This window comes from Thunnus maccoyii, chromosome 9 (genome assembly GCF_910596095.1).
Source record: "Thunnus maccoyii chromosome 9, fThuMac1.1, whole genome shotgun sequence".
Taxonomy (NCBI): domain Eukaryota; kingdom Metazoa; phylum Chordata; class Actinopteri; order Scombriformes; family Scombridae; genus Thunnus; species Thunnus maccoyii.
Window position 1 is genome coordinate 20,305,759 of NC_056541.1, and position 22,754 is coordinate 20,328,512.

Consider the following 22,754-nt stretch of genomic DNA (forward strand, 5'->3'; position numbering starts at 1 on the left):
CTACAACTGACACTGATGGGCTAGTGCAGGGAGGATTTAGAGATGTAGGCTTGGCTAATGAACATGTAAGAGAGAAAGAGTGTGTAGGTATGTGTGAGAGCATGTGTGAGTGTGAGTGAGTGAGGCTGTAGCATAATCTGATGAGAGGATTCCCTCTCTTTTAATCGCAACAACCACTATGGTGCAGCAAGTCCTCCTGTTATCTCACTCCCACACACCCACATGCATGCTGCACACACTCACATACAACACACATGGATTCAAACACACGCAGATTCCCAATTTTTTTTTTTTTATCATAAAACAACTGGTCAGCCTTATCTCTGACTGCCACTTGACAAGGCAGTCTTTAGGAGATCAGATACAATACAATCATAACCAGAAAGAAGAAAATATGTGCCACCATTAGCTGTCAATAAAGTCATTTATTATTTCACACAATGGATAACATGAACAACTTCAACTGTAGTTCTTCTTAATAAGTGCTCAACGCTGCCAGCCAACAGAAGGGTAGCAAAAGAATGAGCTTTTCTTTCTGAGGAAAGAGAAATTAAAAAACATAAAAATGAACCTACAAGATCATGAAAGATAAACATGACCAAAAGCATGCCAGCAGACATGGATATACATATATATTGCATGTATATATGTGCTTAAGACATATATCTGTATGCCAGCAAATGCAAATACAAAATATATGTGTACATTTACACATACATACTGTGAAGGATATATGCATATGCATGCGCATCTAGTATTTACTCTATATGTCAAATATTTGCAGTTTTTAATATTCATACAATGTACAAAAATGCTTCATGAATTAAAAAATTCATTACAAAAAGAAACATATCAAACAATATACAAGTCTTGCTCCAAATTCAATTGAAATTCAACTTTCAGCTTGTCTAAAATATTTATGCATACAATCAAGTTGAGCATGCAAATAAAGGAAACCCACTCTAGAAAAAGGTTCAAATACACTATGTATACAAACTAAAATATGCCCACACTGTTAGAAGAGCTCACTTTGTGCTCTAAAGAAGTACATTTATTGGTTTTCTCAATGCTTCATCTGCATTTTCAGCTTTGAACAACATTATAGCTTAGAACTGTAACATATGCTGTGAGGATGACTACATGTACATTTATGAGGCTCTGTCTCACGTGACCCCTCACTCCATGTGTAGGACACTCATCACAGCACGCTACATAGGGAATGGGGGGTGATCAAAATTTAGGTGCCATTATATCTCATCCTAGTTGCTGTAGTGAACTGGTAGGTGTGCACCACAGTAAATGCACTCCTACCACTGATCTAAGGTCAAATACTAACACTTTGTCCTTGATGTATGGACCAAAGACAAGGTTAAAGATCCTTACATCAGTGCTTAGTGGCGTCCTGTAGCCACTGGTCCAGATTAGCTGCTAAATACAATACAACAACAGTGACCTTGAACCCTATTCACAACCACATCCCCTCTGCAGTCTCTGTGTAGAGTGAAAGCTCTGGATTAGGACAATACTTGTCAGTGTTAGAAGGCACCGGAGCATTGGCTGGTAGGAGAGACAGACAGGACAGACAACACCTGGGGTCTTAAACTCTAGCATCAGAGACCGCTGACTGACCACAGTATAGAGGAGTACGCTGCAAAGCGTGTGTACTCTCTACGACTCTCACACCACATACCTAGACCTCATCTTCACCACAACAGACTGCAGACCAGCGGAAAGTCATCTAGCAAAGCAAGGTTAAGCGCACTAACGTTAGGACGTGTGTATTTTTGGCTATTTCCTCTGAGAACTCCACACACATACAGGTTCAGGTTCCTTTCGCTTTCTCTTCATGCTACTGCACTGCCCCAACTGGCTGCAGGCAAAATAGCTGCTAGTCAGCAGGGATTCCTATTTTTGGTCGAGTATACTACTAGCGGGGCTTGTATCCTCCAAGAACTTCAAAGGTGTAATAAGGCAATTATTTTAGCATTCTGTGTAAGTTAACTGACTGGAACGATGACTGTCAATGTACAGCAGAATTTGTCAAATAGAAAAATCAATTAGAGTAAAACCGTGGTCATTTCTTCAACCATGTGTTGGGTCTAGAGCAGTCTTGATACAGAGAGAAGGTCTACTGTGGTTTTAGGAGACAGTCCCAGCATAGCCGAGCCCAGCGGGTATCCATGCAGGATGGACATACTAACACTATTTACAACAAACACTTCAATACTGTAGTTTTACATCTGGTTAAGGCTGTACTGCATAGAGTTGCAGTAACTATAGTTTTCATGAAATGATAGTCACTTTCTGCACAACTTATTACAAATTATTACTGGTATTATTCACAATTCTTGTTACATGAATTCATTTTATTCAGTAAATAAGACCACTTATTTCTCTTTGTTGAAGGGTGGACCCAGAACAGAAATTCCTTTTAAGGTCATTGCCAGGCATGGCCTGATGCATAGCAAACAACAATGTATGAGAACGTGGTTTCCATGACAACCTCCTCTGTTCCTCCTCTGCCAAGCATATAACCAGTTATAGGTTGTAAATAACCGGTTATTTACTGGGCAGAGTAAGTGATCTTCAATTATGTATCTGGGACATTGAGTACAATCAATATCACTGGATAGAAACACATCTGATACAGTGGACCTTTCTGTTTCCACCACTGCTAAAAAGCCTAACAATGCAGTATGTAGGCCAGTCTGTGATGTGTATTTAATACCACAATATCATATCATCTTCATCAGTCCAGCCCTTCTAGTTCTGTTTTGATGATATGGGTCAAACAGCTAGGAGGAAGCTGGGAGACAGTTCTCGGTGACAGAGGATGTTGACTTTGGAAGCTGTGAAAGAACAGTGTCGGGGTTTCTGATAACTAAGACACATGCGTCATATGAACAATCATGAACATTTTGGATCAAATTCTGGGATACTCTTTGCCACTTGATATTTCTCAGGACAAATGTAGTTGGTGAGAGAAAGAAACATAAGGCACAAGTTGAACTGCTGCAACTGAGAATCCCACCCCGCCCGAAGAAAACAGAATCTCCTGAAACAGAACTTGAACACAGTTGCCAAAGAAACACTGATCCATTGCTTATATTCTGAAATACTTATTTGAGAAACCACTTCTGTAGGTAGAGTTTAACAAAGACTTGACATATTGACACAAAGAAACCCAAGATGGCTACATTCTAGAGTGCACATAGGAATGCTTTACATTGGTGCCAACATGGTGGAGAGTTTGTCAAACTCTGATTTAGATTTTTTTTTTTAAATTATACATCCTCACACTGAATACTGAGACTTTGGTTTCTAAATCTAAATACTGGATTTTTGATTTACTTTCCCAAAAATATTTTCCAAGGCTATTAACTGAAAGTATAAAGACTGGGATTAGCTTTCAAAACACTGACTGTGAGCCCTCTTCTGCTGAACTGTCCAATCAATTCAGACTCTGGGCTTCGGTTTGACGCTTTTGGCTGCGCAGCCTGCATATACAAATTGATTAAAAATAATGCATGCTCTCTGGAATGGATATCCACACCATCGAAGGCCAAAACATAAGGCTGGAACAAGCATGTAAGTGCTGCATTTGATTGATGCAAGTGTATGGTTTTTCATAGTGCATTAAACCAATTTTAAGGTTTACCAAAAACACACCTGATATTCCTCCTGTATGCAATGCCCCCTGGATATAAACATAATAATGAGTGTATGAATGAATACATGTGGTTCTTTCTGTCTGAAAACAAACTTGTCTTGAGTCGCACCCATGTCTGTTTTTGGTTATAAAACAATACACAACTTTCATTGTCTATGGTACAACAATTCTATTTGATATACTGTATGCCAGTACATGTCTATGAGCTGGTTTCCCATTGTACAAGGCAGGCAACAGTGGACTTTGTTTCTATGTACAGTCTGGGACAGTCTCATCCACCATATTGCCTTTATGTCACTGCCCAGGAAAGGCCTGAGCAGGGAAGGAGAAATAAATGGAGACGGGGGGTAGGTTGAAGGAGCACAAGCGATGGGAGATGTAAAACATGATTGGGAGTAGATGAGAGGACAAAGGGGGAGGGTGTTGAGTGCCAGGCAACAAGGAGAGCTAAAGAATTGGGGTGAGTGTTGAGCAGGGAGTGGGACCAGGGGTGAGGAGCAGCCAGGAAGAATCAGTTACTCCTCAGAGAAAGCAAGAAAACAAGGAAGGTACATGGGGGTGAGAGCAAAAAAAGGGATAAGGAATAGGGGTAAGGTGGCTTAATTACTGCTGTATTATCCCACATGTCTTTGACAAACTTCCTCAGAAAGGCAAAAATAAGCAGAGCTGCACAGTTTTATATTAACCATTCCCCCTCCCCTTGCTGGTAAATATATGGCTGAAGCCACATTCAGATACAGTATCATAAAGTACCATACACATCACTGTATCAGATACATAAAGAATCACATAATATCCTACACTATCTTAAGTACCACACATTTTTATAGCATCAGATTCAGTATCAAATAGTACCATATAGTGCCATATTAAATGAAGGTCCAATGAATCCTTGAAAGGCTCATGTCTGGTTGGGTTTAGCAAACAGAGGGATGGCACTGGAAGTGTTCCCTCCTCCTGCTCCTCCACTGACCCACTGTAGTCCTCACAAAAAATCAGAGAGGAGAAACAAGCCAAAGTGCACCGAGGAGTGCCAGAATTAAGGGCACTGCATCTGATAGGCTTGAAACAGCACTGACTCCTTAAACCGTTCTCCGTTCATTTACAGAGTTGCTCTCTCCTGCAGGTCTATTGACTAGAGGGAGCCCATAACTCGTCCCTGCTGTGGCCCCTGCCTCTGCGTTTCGTTCCTTTGGCCAGCGGCAGCACAGACCGCGCTTGATGCACCACTGTCTCAATTGTTGCTGAGATGGAATCATGATTGGAGAACTCCAGAGGCTCGGGGGTCAAACTTGGCCTGAGGCTCTGCCTACCTGGCAGGTTGTCACACCTCTCCAGAACAGGCATCCCCAGAGTCCTCCCATCACCTCTCCTACTGGCCAACATGTCCAAAACCCGACCATCAGCCCGGTGTTCCTCCCTCCTATTGGCCAGCTCTGATTCTTCTAGGGGTTGTTTTCGGGGCCGTCCAGGCCTTCTTTTGATGACATTGTTTCCTGTTTTGGCTTGTCGCTGCAGGCGCTTGGCACGGAGGATCTTCTGCACATGCTCAAAGTTCAAAGAATGCATCCTCCTCACATCCTTCTGGATCTGTTCCACCTCTCGTCGCTTATACCTCCGCTTACCAGGAACACCTGGGAGGGGAGAGAGTGAAAACGATTGAGGTGAAACATCACAAGGTAAATAAATAGCAGAGCAAGGTCCATAAAGAGAAAAGAGTTTTTATGCAAAATGAGGAGCCTTGGAAAGGCCAGGAAAGACATCATGCCAATTTACTGTAGCTCATGGAGAGAATGTTTTTTTTTTTTTTTTTACTTCAAGAGCTTCCTGCTAATTTTGACATATTCATGTAAGCCTTTCAAAGCCCAGCTGAGCCAGGAGAGCAGATCCTATCCTGTAATTGTCTACTAGAGAGCAGAGAGGAGAGGGGAGAGGAGGAGATCCCATTCTGCTAGCAGGAAACCCACAGAAATGTCTCCTTCAACCATTTAATATGTCGCTACACAATAACAACCCTGTGCATCTGGAGCACAGGCTGCCAAAAAAACATACACACACACACACACACACACACACACACACACACACACACACACACACACACACAAATGCAAACACACATATCAACAAATTTATCCACACACACATTCTCACACAGACACATACACACACATGCCCAACATGCACAAATAATGAATTCAGCAGTTCAGAATGGCTGAGCAGAAGAAACTGGAGCCATATTGTTTCCTTCACTCTGGTGAACTGGGCAGTATGCCCTTTACACGCTGTTCTATCGTCTCTCTTTCCCCCTTTACCCATCACTCTCATTCTCTTTTCCACTCTACCCTTCATGGGCGGCAATATGCTACTCTCTAATTTTCAATTAAACTGGTAACACTGCACCATTTCATTTCCTTCTCTATTTCAGAAACCGCTTCCTGGTCTTGGTCCGTCTCTGTCATTCTTTTTGTTTCCCATCTCTGTCCCATTTCTTCGCCCCCCCCCCCCCCCCCCCCCCCCCCCTCGTCTGGGCACTGTTCCCGGGGCTCAGACTGAGCCACAGCCAAAATGGAGGAAAAGCACAATCAGCCACCAGTCCCCAAGCAGTGTGCATACAACATGCTCATGCTCTTTTCTTGAGCTTTTATTGCTATTCCAGGATTTTCTTACCATCTCCTTTCTTCTTTTCCTCCAGAATCCTGCTGATACAGTGTAGCAGGTTTCTACAGTGATCTAACACATGATGACTGCATTAAACCAGAACAGTCCTGAATTTAAATCCTGAATTGGGTCTGAATATTTCACTCCTGTATTAAGGCTTCGCATAGTTTAAATTAATGTTGCATCAAGCAAATACAGAATATACATATATGTGATACTGATATACAGTGTTTTTTCAACATTTAAAGAAACCAAAAGGGAATGTTAAACGGCACATTAAGAGTTTAAGAGGCTAGAGCTCCAGTGTGATGGGTTTGGTAATGAACTAAGGGGAAGGGAAGATAAACAGAGGCCTGACCACCCTCAATTTAAAACTCAGAGGAACATCACATTCTATTGTTGCTCAAGAATTCAGGGCAGACAGTGAAATTAGTCTAATGCAGAAAGCACTAAGTAGCGGTAGTTTATGAGCTACACAGAAGAGTGCACACGCTCAGCTCAGTTCACACACACAAACACACACACACACAGACACACACAACACACACACAAACACTACACACTACAAAGTAGCAGAAATTTATGAGCTGCATACACGGAACATAAAACTGGTGACCTTCAGCAGTGTGAGGGGCCGTATAGCACTGAGGACCTGTTTCTCTGTGGAGTAGGAAGTCACTACTACACAGAGATACATGCTCACTTATCCAATGCCCCGGCAGTCGCTGCGACCAGGTTTCAGAGAAGATAAAATGATCTTTGATGTATGTTATTTTGTGAGAGTGAGTGTTTCTCCGCATGAACGTGCATGCATGTGTTTGAACGTGTCGCCTGACTCAAAGGAAATTATTCTCATTAATTCAGTAGAAGATGACCTGCTTTTATGCAAATATGCATATGAGAGATTGCTGTCAGCTGCAGTGAGACCTTCTGATTAGTGGAGGAACACACACACAAGCACAGACAAACACATACACACATGCATTCAAAAAATAAAACCATTAAAATCACAACATATTAGTTATATGAAGGAATGACTCATAAACTCATATGAATAATATGAATTTTACATCTATATCTGCTTGTGGTTGGATGTGTGTGTATGTATCAGAGTGGGTCCATGCCTACATGTGCATGCGTACATGTATGGTTGTGTGGCACGCATGTATATGCACACGCGCTTGTATTTTAATTGGGCTAAAGCTGTGAAGTGAAGCAGTAAGTCATGCTAAAGGAGGGGCAGAGGGAATAGGGAAAAGAGAGGGTAATGGGGGAACGAGGGGGAGGGGAGACAAGGGAAAAAGCAGAAAGAGAAAGGGAAGAAGGAAAGAGAGATAGAAGGGGGAAGGGGAGGGGGAGGAAGAGGCGGAGGAACAAGGGGAAGTCTGCGTATGGATGTGGGAATTGTGGGAGCTCACGCAAAAGAGGAAAGTAAGGGCAAGAGCTGCAAAAGCAGTACAAGGGGAAAAGGTAAGGACATGGAAGAGTCTAAAGGGATAACATGGACAAGGGGGGAGTGTGCAGGGTTGGGGGGTAGTGTGTATGAGTCATCCGTCCTGGATCCCCTGGGGTGGGGGGTGTATTCTAACTGAGCCCCTGGCTTCTCCTCCCCGCCACTGGACTAGGCCCCAGTCATTAAACCCCTGGCTGCCAGCCAGCTCTTTTAACACAGGCAAGGGCCTTTTACGGCGTGTCTGTAGAAAATAAATCACACTGTGTGAATAATATATCTCTGGCAAAGGCATTGGCAGGAGAGGAGGAAGGGAGGGAGGGAGGGGAGGAAGGAGAGATTGGTGAATTATAGTCGTCTCCATCCATGCATTACGTTCTCTCTATCCCCAGCCAGATGTGCTCAAAGACAGCAGAATACAGAATGTACCAAAATACACATTAGTTTGGTAGTGAGAATTTTGGGCTACCCTGCCTCTTTGTCTGCTTTAAGTCCTGATAATGCTGTACATAGCATATTCATAAATAAATCACCTTGAAGAGTATACTGCCATCTACATTTAAAATGGGTTAACCCTATTAACTAAATATGTGATTAAGTCTCTACACTAGAAAATAACAAGCTTGTCACCACAAGGGAACCAAATAATATACCGGACACCAATTATTTTTGCAACATGTTCCAGATTTAGCTATGTTCTGCAACCTTAGTAGGTTAAGATTATACATAACTGGCTTCCAATGCTTTTTAACTATATATGTGTAATTTTTTCTGCTGGTTTGATGTAGCATGCATTAGCCGCAGTGAAGCAAATCTAGTGCTCCCTCACAGAAGGAAAGGAACCTTCATTCAAGCTATGCCAACATCACAGTAAACTCATTGGCTAAACCTGTGGTCACATAGGTGACTAAAAAGAAAGCGTAATTTTAAAAACACTTGCTATGTTTAGCTTTCACTTATTTTAAGCTCCTGCACACTGTGGGAGTCACTGTCAGTTGTAGTTTTGTTTCACTCCTACATTCCCGTTCCAACTTCAATCTAACAGATAGGAGTCTCACTGGTTTATGATCTGCTCTCCTTTGCCTTGCAGTTGATTCTGTAATGAGGTCCACTGCTGTGTTAAGCTACCGTTACTGACAGCTGAACACGTCCTTCCTAACCACTTCATATTAGAAGCTTTCCCCAGGTGAACCATGGATGGCTTTTATTGTGAGGTAGCCATAGAAAGTGTAGCCATAAGTGAACTGCCTAGATGAAGACAAGCAAGAAACAGGCTGTTATTGCAGCTTTGGCTAACCTCAAACCTCCAACACATCATCAAAGTAAGCAATGCGTTTTACCATGCTGCCCCTGTCAAAATGAAAGCCATTCCCGCTGTGGCCCCATCAGGGTTTCTGATCATGGCAAAAGGGGAGTGCACTCTTGTGTAAATACACACTGTAGCTCAAAAATGAACAGGTAATCCTAATGTAAGTGGTTCTTACCAGAGAGGGAGGGACTGGAGCACTTGTTCATCTGTCCTGGCTCCTGCCTGGCAGTTTGGAATGACATTAAGCCCTGATCTCCAAACACAGGGAGCCTTGTCTTCCTGCTCCTTCCACCACACTCGTCCTCCTGTGACCCCAAAAAGAGGACAGATGCTGACTCTGACCGCTGCGATTGGCTACTGTAGCTGCTCATGAGGCTGTTTATTGGCTGTCCAGTCTGACGGGAGTGGAACTGGTTGTCAGAAAGAGAGTGTGTGGACAGCTGGTCCAACTCAAACATCCCTAAGCTGGATCCCAGGCTTGAGCCTCTACCACTGCCCCGCTGCTTCTCCAGATGCTTTGAAGAGCCCTGACTGGCTAAGTCCCTCCTGTCACTCAGCATGCTGAGGCGTGCATTGGTCTTAGCTCCACTGAAGAGCCCACCCAACTCATGCCGGTCTCGCGGTGAAAGCAGGGGTTCGTCCTTGTGCTTATGTTTGTGCTTGTGCTTCCTCTTATGGAGGCGAACCCCTCCAAGACCACCTGCACTTCCACTGCCCAGGGATCCCAAGCCCTCTCCTCTTACAGAGGGCACCTGGAGCTGGCCACTGCTGCTGCGGAGCTTAGCCCCTGGCTGGAGCTTTGAGTGTCCACCTGAGTGGAAAGCCTTAGGAGGGGGGACAGCAGGCCTCATAAACGGAGACGGCGGTGCAGGTCCTAGCGAGTGGTGGGGCAGGTAGAATTGGGGAGCCGGGGGAAAGTAGCCCAGACTCAGAGGGGGTGCGTAAGGCATGGCATACGGTGCTGCATAGTAATTTCCCCCTGCCAGCGGATAACCATATCCTTGAACAAAAGGCAGCTTTGATGTGATTGGCTCGCTGGCTTTGGCTGGACGGCCACGTCTCCTCTTAGCCTTCAGATCAGCACTCCTGCGGAGGTACGATCCGGAGTCGCAGGGGTAGGAGTCATAAGTAACAGGGTAGTAATGATGGAAGTTGAGGCGGAAAATAGAGGGATATGGGTGCTGCGGGTAGCAGGTGTATCGTCTGTGAGACACTCGTAGCTGCTGGAGCTTTAACACAACCTAGAAAGAGGTTGAAAAGAGGAAACATTTAGGAAAATACACAATGCATTTGCATGTTACAGTGCTTGGTCAAAGATTACAAACAGAATGTAATATGTTTCTAACCTCCTCCAGTTCTGACAGAAAGTGAAGATGATCCCGGGTCTGTAGGCACTTCCTCTTCCGCCGATGATGTTTTTGCTTCTTCTCCTGCTGTGACAGAAAGTTGTCCACAGCAGTTACTTGCCGCTCACATCGTGCTCTGCTGCCCCTGCCGGATGCTTCCAAAGCAGCTGCCTCCGCAGCCTCAAACCCACACAGATCAAATGAGTACCTGTATGAACACAACATAAAATATTATAAAATCACATTAAAACCACAACCTTTGCATGCATTTATGTCAGTCTTAAGTATAAAACAACAAAATACTTTAAATCAAGCTTCAGTGTACTGCACCTTCGTCGAGAGGCAGGGCCCTTCTCAGTTTGATCTGAGGTGCTGTTGTTGTCTGTCCCGATCCCGCTGTCACTGGGAATAGTCTCCTCACTGTGGGACTCGCTAATAGGGGAGAGGGTCACCTCCTTCACTGATGCGCCCTCTGACAGGTGGGAGGGTGAATTAGCCAGAAGGCGTGGAGGAGACAGTTTCCATCCCCCAGAGAGGAAGCCCCTGCCTATTGGCTTGGAGGGCAGGGCTGAGATGGGCTGCAGACTGGGCATAGTGGCATCAGAGTGGCTGGCTCTTAGGGATGGAGCACTGGAGCTGGGAGAGGAGGTGGTGGAAGGCACTACAGGGCTCTCATAGAGACTGGATGTGGACACAGACAGGGGGGGTTTATCCCTAGTGGCTTTCGGAGGGTTGGAGCCTTGGGTTTCTGCTCGGGGTTTCCGCCCTCTCTTCTTACCAATGTAGATGGTTCCTCTCTTGCTGACATTTATCTGTTTTCCCAGCCGAGCCTCGATGGTAGATGCCATAGCACTCATAGCTGACGTAACAGGGGCAGAAGATGACTTCAGAGCAAGAGTGCCGTTCTGACTGGAACCTGAAAGGATCTCATTCAGGATGCTCTGCATTTTCCCAAGTTTCATCTTATTCACTGGTCTGGAATGGCCCCTGCCACGCTTTAGTTTCAGACTGTTAGAATTGGCGCTGGGGGTCGTGGAAGCCATTTGCACTAATGTGTTTAGTGTGTGTGTCTTCCTCCTGCGGTTTAGCCCTGCAGAGGTGTCCTGTGCAAGTGGGCTTGGGGGTGAGGTGGAGGTGCCTTCGTGGATGGTCTCCACTGTTAGGAGGGGCTGTTTCTTGGGACGTCCTCGTTTCCTCTTAATGGGTGTGTGGACAGTCAGGCTGTCAGTGTTGGTGTAGAGCGGGCTAGAAGGGGTGATGGGGAAGGCTGAGGGCGGGTCAGCTAAGGCCAATGGGCTACCTCGGTTGTCCCTCTGGGGTGACGTGAGGCTGGCGTGGCTTTTTGCTTTCAGGTAGGACCATCTGTCCTTGGCCTTGGTTGGTCTGGAGCTGGCTGTGGAGCTCGTGCTGTGGCTCGGGCTAGGACTCAGGGTCGTCCTGGGTCTAGGACTAGGACTGGGGCTAATGTTAGCCCTGGGTTTAGGGCTGGGGCTGGGACTGATGCTACCCCTGGGGCTTGGGCTGGGGTTTGGGCTAGGTAGTCTGGGATTTGCGGAAAGATTGGGTTTATTGATGTGGTTGTGAGTGGGCTCTCTGTGTTTAAGGGCGTCTGTGCTGATCTTAGGACGACCCACTGGGTTCTTTTTCATTCTATTTATGCTCAAAGCTAACTCCGGGTCAGGCCCACTCGTAACTGTCTCTCCTCTTTCTGCTCTGTCAACCCTTTCTCCCTTTTCCCGTTTATCGCCTTTATCTGTCCTCTCTCCACTGACATCAGCCTGACTTGTGAGTCTAGAATCATTTTTGTGAGTCTCCATCTTATGTGCTAGTTTGGGTTCTGGGGGCCCAGGCTGGTGCTTCTCTGTAGTGTCAGAGTCCTGCCGTTGCTGTGATTGCTCCTCTACAGAAAATGACTCGTCAAAAGAAGGCCTCCTCCGCCTCTTTCTTCCTTTCCCTTCTTCTGTCAGCATGGGCATCCCTCGGTCCTCTTCATCTCCTCTCCTCCCAGGAATTGCTCGCTCTCTTTCCTCTTTTCTCCTTTCCTCTCTTTCTTCATGGAAGCGCTCAGCTGTCTCTTCTTGCCTGTACTTCTGCCTCTCTTCTGAATTAGTAGGGCTCTCCGATCCTTTCTCTGGCGGTCTTCCCCATGGTGTATCAGCACTGTGGGGATTACAGAGCATCCTCTGGGAGTCCTTCCTGCCGTACTTCCTCTTGATGTTCCCAAAGAGCTGTTCACTGACCTCTTGCAAACCTCTCCCCCTGGAGAGATGTATACACAGAGGAATAATGATGAGTGGATTGTAGAGAGAAAGAATGTTTTAAATTTCACTAATATCATGCAATCAGCACCAGTATGAACATTTACAATTTTTGAATGTCACCACACTCAGGGGTGGGTATCACCAGAGGATAATAATATGATATATATATCTCTGGAGTCCTGATTCAATGATTCTTTTTAAAATATTGTGTTGTACAATAAGATATTCTGCAATATATTGCAATTTATTAGCTAATTTGAATGGTAACTGTGTAATTGAATGAGATGAAATTTTCACTTGTTCATCTCATTTCAATTTTTATTATTGGCATAGTCAAATAAAAAAAAATTATACTATATACAATATTGCTGCAAATATCACAAAACAACACTGCATCAACTTTCCCCCACTGCATTGTGTGATCATAAGATCCACCACATGGAAAAATGAAGCATACCTGCTGAGAGAGGTCAGGTTGAGAATACTGGCATCGGTAACCACTGGCATCTGCAGGTCTGGAGTCAGGGATCTTTGAGGTGAGGGGCTTTGTGTCACTGTTCGTGAGAAAAGTGGGGTTGGATCGAGCAAAGAGCTTCTACCTGCTCCTGCCAGTTCTCTGGCTGGCTCAGAATCTGCAGGATTGGCTGGAGATGCAGAAGGTGCTGTAGACGTGATCCAGTCAGGATTGATTTGGTGTTGGTGTGCATGGATGTGTTGGAATTGTTGCGTGAGGGTGTGCTGTGTTTGCTGTGTGTGAGAGTGTGTGTGTGCAGGAAGGAGGGAGCTGCGAAGCTGGTGTTTAGGCGGAGTGTGATCTCCCAGTAGTTGCAGCAGGCCTCCCTCTCTCTGCTCAGGCATTCTGAACTGGCGCTCATATGTCTGTGGATGACAGAGAAGAGAAACAAAGACGGGTTACTACATTCATACTGTAGTAACAAGAAAGCATTACATAGCTGAAGGGATAGACAAATGATATAATAATGATAATGTGATCATAGAACTGTGACTCCTCTATTTCATATCTTCATAACATCAGCCTACAGAAAGATAATGCCTGTGAAGCCCAGCATCCAGTTCTGCATCCAGTTTCTTTTTGTCAGCAAATATCAAATCGGTGATTTGTTGTGCTCTGATATGACATTCTTCTCCTTTCACGGCAGGACTGAGGCTTTTAATACATCTTGTGTGCATGAGCAAACAGTGTGCAACAAAACAAAAGGCTTGTTTACAGAGCAATTAAATTCCTGTGGCAAGGATGTTGCATGCTGTGAGAGCTGGAGGGAAGGAGGTGGGGGTGTCTGACTGCACACAGTATTAAACACAGTAGCCTAGCTCAGCCGTGTCCCTGACTGCCCTGTCACTTGCAGTACACACAGCCTGATCCTGGATTATTTACTGTATGTTACTTTGTTGACAACTCTCCTGCACTGTTCATAACTGTAACTTACACTGTCAAACTGTCAACCCCTCAACTGCTTATAAAATATGTTTTTTTTTACTGTGTATTTATCAACATTTTTCCAGCGAATGGCCACAAGTCTGAAGTCAACCTTCACTCAGATCCCGGCTTTGTCCATGTAAAAACTAAAAATGCAAAAGCTTGATATACTGTATTATACAACAGCACCCTGCTTAATATATCACTGCCGCATAATCAGTGTCTGCTAGAAGATGAGAAATAGAGCAGCGGATGGCCTTTGTGGTTTAGCCTGTTATTAACAGACTCAGTATGACGCAACAAGACACTGTTCTGCTGCGCTGCAGGGAGATGTAACCTAACCACAGGCCTGCCTCTCAGCATGTACATACAGGCACGCAAGCGCACATGCACACACTCACCATGCATATAGTAGATGCACACATTTTTAAATGCTTTACTGAATGCTTCTTTCATACATAAAAGCACATGATGTTTCTAGTTTAACAGATACAAACACTTAAAGGTGCACAGCCAGGCCATCAGTTTTAGTCAAGATGCATCAGCATCCTCCCAGATGAGTAGCTATCGCTTCTTGCAGATACACATACACGCACACTTTCACACACACCCAACATTGAATATATCATGTAGTCATCACTGTGCACTTGTTGGAAGAACAAGTGCTTCATCTATTCTATCTTTTACCCTGCCAGTGTCCATTTCTGCCTTCCTGTCATCAGCCACTTTCTATTTCCTCTACCCCTTCTCCATCAAGCTTTTACTCTCCTCTTTCTCTTCCTGCTCTCCCATCAATAGTCAGGCAGTGACACTCATTTTGTCCTTCCACACTGGCTGCAGAGGCTGTTTATTGGTCAGACACATACTGCACAGACTCACAAGCAGAAAAAAATCCACACACACGAACACTGAGTAACACAACACTCAGCGCATTGCATGGATGAAAACACACACTCACACAAACACGCAAACACTGAGCAGTGTAAATGATTAACAACTCCAAAGATGCATGCGCTTATATGCACATGCACACTCTCATTTATCTCTTGAACACAGTGCTGTGGTATCTTTTTAGTTGTGAGGTGTATGTGTGTAAGTGTGATTGTATGTATGTGTGTGTGTGTGTTTGTGTGAGTGTGTGTGTGCGCACGTTGACACTTGAGAAGAGATGCTGGGAGTCCACTTAGGGATAAGATGACAGTCACCTGATACACACATGCTTTCCCATTTAACCTGTCCTAGAATACCTGCTGCTACAGGTTAAAGGAGGGCACAGAAAAAGGGACAGACAGAGAGATGGAGGTGGTTAGAGTGAGACTGGCATACATGTAAACATGCACACATACAAAATGTATCCTGCCCACTAACCACAAAGCAACCACAGACAGATAATAAAGACAGGAGGCACGGACACCTTAGCTACTACTACTGAGTGAATAAAGATAGAGAAGAAAAAGGAAAAAAAAAATAGAAAAAGACAGCCCCCCCCCCCACCTTTCCGGTTGAGGTTGGGTTATTGGCACCAGTTCAGCTTTTTGTTCTTAGTTTCCTCCCTTCTACCAACCTCTCCTCCTCTATGCCTCAAACAATCCATGAAGCATTTCCAGGGAAAACATACTCACTGTCTAGATATTCACACACAGAAATATAAATAGTGGTCATATGAATTGAGGTACTGCTAGAGTTGTTGTTGTCAACACAGGGTGAAAACAAGCCGTTTTTCCTCTTGCCTTTGCACTCTAGGTCACCCTCAGTCACTTATACAATATGACAGGTTTTCATATAACAATTATACTGTGTACACGTTTCTGTATTGTATTATTTTGCATTGAACAAACAAAACACTGGCACTCACAGATCTATCGTCTTCTTATTTATTGTGGACAAAAACGATGCGTTGCCCTTTAATCAGTCTATTAGAGGTCCAGTTGTCCTATCGTGTAAAACTGCGTCTCTGCACAGCTGTGCTAATGCCACAGAAGCACATTGCTGTACTTGGCAGATGAATTTAGGGCTGCTGCAACTAACGACTGTTTCATTATCGACTAATCTGTCAATTGTTGTCTCGATTAATTGATCAGTTGTTTGGTCTATTAAATATCAGAAAATGATGAAAAATGTCGATCACTGTTTCACAGAGCCCAAGCTCACATCCTAAAATGTCCCAGTTTATTTTGTCCCAATCAACAGTCCACAACTCAAAACTTTGGTTTAGTATCATAGAAGACTAAGTAAACCAGCAAATATTCAACATTTGAGAAGCAGGAATTATAAAATTTGCAAATTTTTTTCTATAAAACATGAGTCATAAGGATTAATTCATTATTAAAATAGGTGTTCATTAATTTTCTGTCAATTAATTGATATTTCTCTGTTGTAAATTCACCACCCTGCTCCTGTCGTGCTGTTTGAATAGGGATTGTGATCCCCCTGCGCTACTGCTGGCCTGCAGCAGGGGGCAGCGGTCATGAAATCAGCACTGGCATGGACTCTGACCCTGGAGCAAACCACAAGAGCTATGAGGTTTCAATCTTTTCCACACTGTCCGTCTTCTACAAGTCCCCTCTGATCAAATATAGATAAGGAGATTATGAGAAAGACAGACCTAAAGCAGTTTTAGTCCTCAACCCATTTCATCTGATCTAGCATTACAGGGCAGTCTCCCTCAAGGCTCTCAGGGCTGTGTTCTGGGGTTAAGGGTCGTACTCCAAAGCTAGGTCAACAACTATTTCTAGGATGTCTTCCTCTGGGTCAGCACTGTAACAACATGGATTGGTCTCAGTCAGTCACACAAAGGCTCTCCGACACCCGAATGCGGGCAGATATGAAGCTGCACACATTCCTTTCCACTGGTGATGTAACCATCAGATAAGGTCACAGCACAGTGGAGGAGGTCATGGATAATATGTGACTAAGTGCTGCAATCACCCAACTGAAAGGCACTTTGCAAATGAGTCAGCATATATTTACCGACAAATATGTGTGTGTCTGAATGTAACATTCACACTCAGCCCAGTTGTGGTAAAACAGCAATCTGGATGTAGAGGGTTGTACTCCTCTCTCCTCCAGTTTGACGTGAAGGGAGGTATGTGATGGCCCCTCCTGTCCTTTCCTCTCCTGCAGCCTCTCGTTTTCCACTGTTGAATAAACTCAACCTCAGAGTGGAACTATTCCCTCACACACAGAGCACTCTGGCTGCACCATTATACTGGGAAAGAACACCCTAAACAGGCACACCCAAATCTCACAACCTAGCACACATATACACACATATACACCGGCAAACATATACACAAACTCCATGCATGCACGCACACACACACACACACGCACACACACACACACACACACACACACACACACACACACACACACACACGCAAATGCACACGCACGTACACACACACACACACACACACACACACACACACACACACACACACACACACACACACAGACACACACACAAACACGCTGCCCTTCAAATAGTTTTTCGCAGCCTTTTATTTGGCAGCACGCCCGGTGGTTAGAGTGTTTCATTTTTCCCTGTGTATGGAACTGGGCAGCTGTCCAGACAGACACACAAAGAGAAAGAGAGAGAGCGAGAGAGACACAGAAAGAGAGAGAGGGAGAAATGGGGAGGAGGGGGAGTGAGGGGGGGTGGGGGGTTACTGAAAGAATGAGAGCGGCAGAGAGGGAGGGAAGAGGAGGAACAGCAGAAAAACAAGGAGTGAGGTGCCTAGAACCGATTACAACTAGTTCCCTCAGAAACATTATGATTGATATGATCCTCTCTCTTTCTCTCTCTCTCTCCTTGTCACACACACTCTCCTTGGCTTTGACACCATGCTGTCTCCCCCTGCCCCTGTGGCCTGGTGCACTGCCCCCCCCCCTCCCCTCATCTCATCCCTCCTTTTCTTCCTCTTTTCTCTTTTCTGGAGCTGACCATTCTCCCCCTGTGGGAACTACCACCACCTCCTCCCCCACCCCACCCCCCTCCATGTCCGCTTCTCTCCAGCTCCATTCAGAGCGCTGCTTCCCTGTGATCTGTGTTTCTGACAGCTCTGCACACACACACACACACACACACACACACGCACACACACACACACACACACACACACACACACACAGCTCCTCTGCAAACAAACACCATGAATACTAACACGGCTTTGTGTCCACAGCACTTAAAACGGGGTAGAAGAAGAGGGAAGAGGAGGAGGAGGAGGGGGTGTGTGCAGAGAAAAGGAGGGAAAAGCGATGGAGGAGAAAAGAGGAGCTGTAGCACCGAGTTGATCTTGTGGCCACAGACCTCCCCCTCCCTCCCTGCCAACCCCCCCGCACCCACCCACCCCTCATCCCTGTTTCTCGTTCTCTCGTTCTTCCCACCAGTTCTCCCGGGAATAAAGACTTCCATTCATGCGCCTGAGGAGACCCACAGCAGGGGAGAGAAAAGAGGGAGGAGAAGGGGGAGGAAAGGGGAGGGGCTGTCAAGGTGGGACAGTTTGTGGATCACTGGGATCAGGCCCGCTGCCTAAAATTGTGTGTGTATGTGTGCGTCTGTATGTCTGTTTTCACTCAGCGTGTGCTGCCTGAGCCAACGCTTTACTATCTCAGATCTGGTGGCATCTGTGCCAGCCAAAGCGTCTTCTGGGAAAGCTGGGTGGGAAAGTTTGGAAATTGGGCTCCATTCAAAACTTCCACTCATGGGCTAATGCTGCAATTCTACAACTATGTGTTCAGTTTACAGCCACAGTTTAGCATAAAAAGGACTTGATTATTCAGGCCAAAAATTTTCTCAGCGACATTTTCTTCTCTCCGTGCTGTGATATACTGTTCCTTCCCTGCTGGGCATGATCAAGCATTCGATCTAGTACATTTGTCCTTTAGCTAACTGTAAAGCAGAGGCCAGATTTAATGCACAGCAGTAGGTCTGAAGTAAAATGTTCCCTCCTACGTCTACAGCAGTAATCCTTCAGATTGGAGTGCTCCTAAAGATAGCAGCGAAACACCCAAGAGTCTCCTTGTCACACTCTCTTCAGACACGCTCAGACGTAGATGACTCAATCTGAACAAAAGCCTGTGATTGGCTGAACCGAAGCATGTTATTACGGCCCAAATGGAGGTTTTCTCCTGCTCAGTAATGACAGACACATTTACATGCTACACAAAGTATACATCTAATCCCCGCTATTAGCATTAATACTGTGTGTGTGTGTGCAGGCATATGTGTGTTCTGCTTGTGAATAGCACTAAGAACCACATTAGAAGAGTTTTTCATAGTGATTATTACGCAGCGATTATGTACCAATTGTTCCTTTCATGGTCACAGACAAACACCAGTGACAGCATTATGCATTTTAGTCAGCACAAAGAAAATATACACATGCTAAGAGACTGCCACACACACACACACACACACACACACACACACACACATATAACACACACACTCTCTTTCTCTAAGTGTGAAAGAACAGGTTGAAGTGCTTCATGAATATACAGAACACTAAGTAAATTACACATCCATACACACACGTGCACAACACTCAGTATAAAACCAAAGGAACGTGTTGTTCACCGTACTCTGTGCACCATATGACCCAATCATACCACTTCTGTACAACAGGAAACAATTAACAGCCAATGAGCTGCTCTAAATCCTAAGGGATGACTTCCTGTGTGGAATGATGGGTAATTCAAGACAGAAGCTGTGCTGAGATTAAACACTTCCTCTCTGGCAAACAGCAGTCTGCAACAGCGAAGCCCTACTCAATGATTAGTTATCCAAAAATAATGCATCGTTGTCTAGTTAATGATGCTATATGCAACACAAATTACCACATCGCCTGTATGTTTCTTAAACGTTTGGGAGACGAACTGGAGACATCTGATGCTCTATCATACTAAACATTAATATATCAAATCTGTCCCATGTTCCCTCGTTGATAAAGGCAACATAAAGTCATACTGGAGAGTGGTTTCTGTTTCAATCTTTTCAAATGTGAATATTTGCTGCTTTTTCTCTGCGTTACCAGTATAGAATTTTAAGTTAAATATCTTTAGGTTTTACACTGTCGGATGGAAAAAAACAAGGAACTTGGGCTCTGGCAAACTGTGATGGGCGTTTTCTATTTTCACATTTTATAGACTGAACAACTAATGATTATAATAATCAACAGATAAATCAAAAATGAAAATAATCATTAGCTGCAGCACAACTGGAGCTAATTATTTTGCAGAAAGTGATGCTTGCAAACAGCTGCTGATAGAAGAATTATACTCGATAATGTGTTAGATAATGACTCTAGTGTGTGCGCTTAAGGCTTAGCGCTTGTAAAGTAACATTTTCATTGCTTAGTCTACATATTTCTGTGAGCATCCCAAGTCCTCAGATGATCCCCAGCTTGCAAGAGGAAGCGAGAGAAAGTTAGAGAGCCACTGTAATGACATCCTCAGTGACAGGGAGAATGGGCAAAGTGAGACACAATAGTCTTAACCAATCAGACTGCCCGCCTCCCCTCAGGCCCCCTCACACCAACAATAACGCCTTTGTGCGAGGCTGCACTCCACTCGCGCGTTCACATACACACACCGAAACACACACGTACACACACACACACACACATCGAGCCCAAAACAGCATCCTACACTTTCTCAGACAGTCACAAAGAGAAGCGGGAGAAGCAGTGCACCACATCTACAGCTGCATCGGTGCATACACAACTATGCAAGAATTTGAGTGTGTGCATTTTTGCTAACAACCTAGGACTGTGTGCGTGTGTGTGTGTGTGTGTATTTCCTTCCAGGCCTGGGCACATGACTGCAGCTGCCCCCTCGCTCCCTCGTCTAAAGCGGCACCCCTCCTTGTTGTAGGTGAGAGGTCACACGGAGTGGCATTCCTCTCGGTCTGAGAGCGACCGAGCATTGCACTGAGCAGAGGGGGCCAAGAGAGAGAGAGCGAGAGAGAGACGGATCAGGGGAGAAAACACAAGGGGGCAAAAATGCAACAGAGCAGGGCAGGTAAAAGATGAAGAGCGCAGGGCATTCGGGAGTGTGTACTTGTACGTGCATGTGTGCATGTGTGTGTGCGTGTTGAAATGGACCACTAAACAGAAGACCCTTGTGGCTCTTCCCTGCTTCATAAACACAGCTGTTTGTTTAGTCTGAGCCGCCCCAAGGGACAGACACACAGACAGAAGGACAGACAGACACATTTATATCATTTATTCATGTCCAAATTCATACTTAACAGACAACAAGCATAAATAAACAGCAGAACTACAGACGGATTACTTTACAAAGCCTGGTACAAAGACACAAAACAAAGCAGAGAGCTGGGCAGAGAGACACACAGTGGATATTAGAATGTCTGGAAATGCCTTATCGGTTTTACAATAATTTGTATTATTACATGTTGTCAGTGTTGGAAATGTTTTAAACCACATATTGATGATCATATTCTGCATGTTGTACTGTATGTTTTCAAACCAAAAAGCTAATCAGCTTATAGTTTAAATATATTCAGTGTTTTATTTCATTAATTAGGCCAATGCGTTTTGTGAAATGACAGGAAAATATTGAAAGTAACTTCAAATAACCATTTTTTTCACTATCAATTTATTTCTCAATTATATTTTTGATTATTTAATTGATAACTTGCTCATAAAATACCAGAGTTAATGACAAATGTCCATCACAACTACCTTTTAAGGTGTGTAACTGAATCTGATCAACAGCTAAAATGCCTAAAACATCACATTACATTACATTTATAGTTATAAAACAAGTAAAACCCAGACTATCATAGCACGTTTGAAGGCATTTCACTTTTATATTGCGTAAAATGATTAATCTTTTATCATAAACTGTATGCTGTTAATTTTGTGTCACCTAATAAATTGACCACATAATCATTTCAGCAATAAATGATTTGTGTTGTTGTGAAAGATTATGGTATTGGTTTTGGAGCAGTGTTGGATACCGCCTCTCCACTGTCCTCTCTCTCTCACTTTCAGACACACACACACACACACACATCCCTCCTGACAGGCGTGTCCCAGACAGCTGATGGCCCCCATCAGATTTCACTGACAAACACACTTACGCTTCAAGTGAGACACAGTGAAAGTCAATACTGCGCCTGATTCTCCTTTCCTTTGACTCACATCTTCCCCTTTGCTCCCCTCCCTGCACTGAACATCTCCCTCTATCCCTGCAGGACCTCCTCTCAAAACCACAGAATACTCTCCTCATCACATACGCACACACACACACACATATGTACATGCGCACACATACACACATGACAAACCACAGAGGCAAAGGCATGATGGAGCCACACTAACAAAGCGGCCACCAGGAACACATGATGCTGTGACTCAACATCATCCGTGACCGCAGAGGACATCAAACATGGCTACCCTCCGGATAATCTTACAGTTATGTGAGTCACAGGCCAAAAACCATATCCAGGCCTCTATATATCTTTTATGTAGTTGGCAATAAGATTGATGTTGGCATATCAAAACCACGACCACTTTCGTTTTGCGTTCCTTTTTGTAGGTTTCATTATAGTTGGAGGGTGGCTTGATGCTCTTTTTACAACACAAAGTCTCC

The 22,754-nt window shown here is 44.6% G+C and overlaps 1 protein-coding gene across 2 annotated transcripts in view; it reads right to left on the bottom strand.

The window, feature by feature from the left end:
• Nucleotides 1-405: 405 nt before the first annotated feature.
• The window catches only part of setbp1 (SET binding protein 1), a 36,384-nt gene continuing 14,035 nt past the window's right edge, over nt 406-22,754 (bottom strand). For both annotated transcript variants that reach the window (XM_042420937.1, XM_042420938.1), the window contains exons 3-7: nt 13,155-13,576; nt 10,767-12,695; nt 10,437-10,644; nt 9,266-10,331; nt 406-5,304 (exon numbers count right to left, since the gene is read on the bottom strand). In XM_042420937.1, coding sequence (XP_042276871.1) covers nt 4,799-5,304; nt 9,266-10,331; nt 10,437-10,644; nt 10,767-12,695; nt 13,155-13,576 — 4,131 coding nt within the window. In that variant the 3' untranslated portion in view covers nt 406-4,798. The remainder of the gene's footprint in view (nt 5,305-9,265; nt 10,332-10,436; nt 10,645-10,766; nt 12,696-13,154; nt 13,577-22,754) is intronic.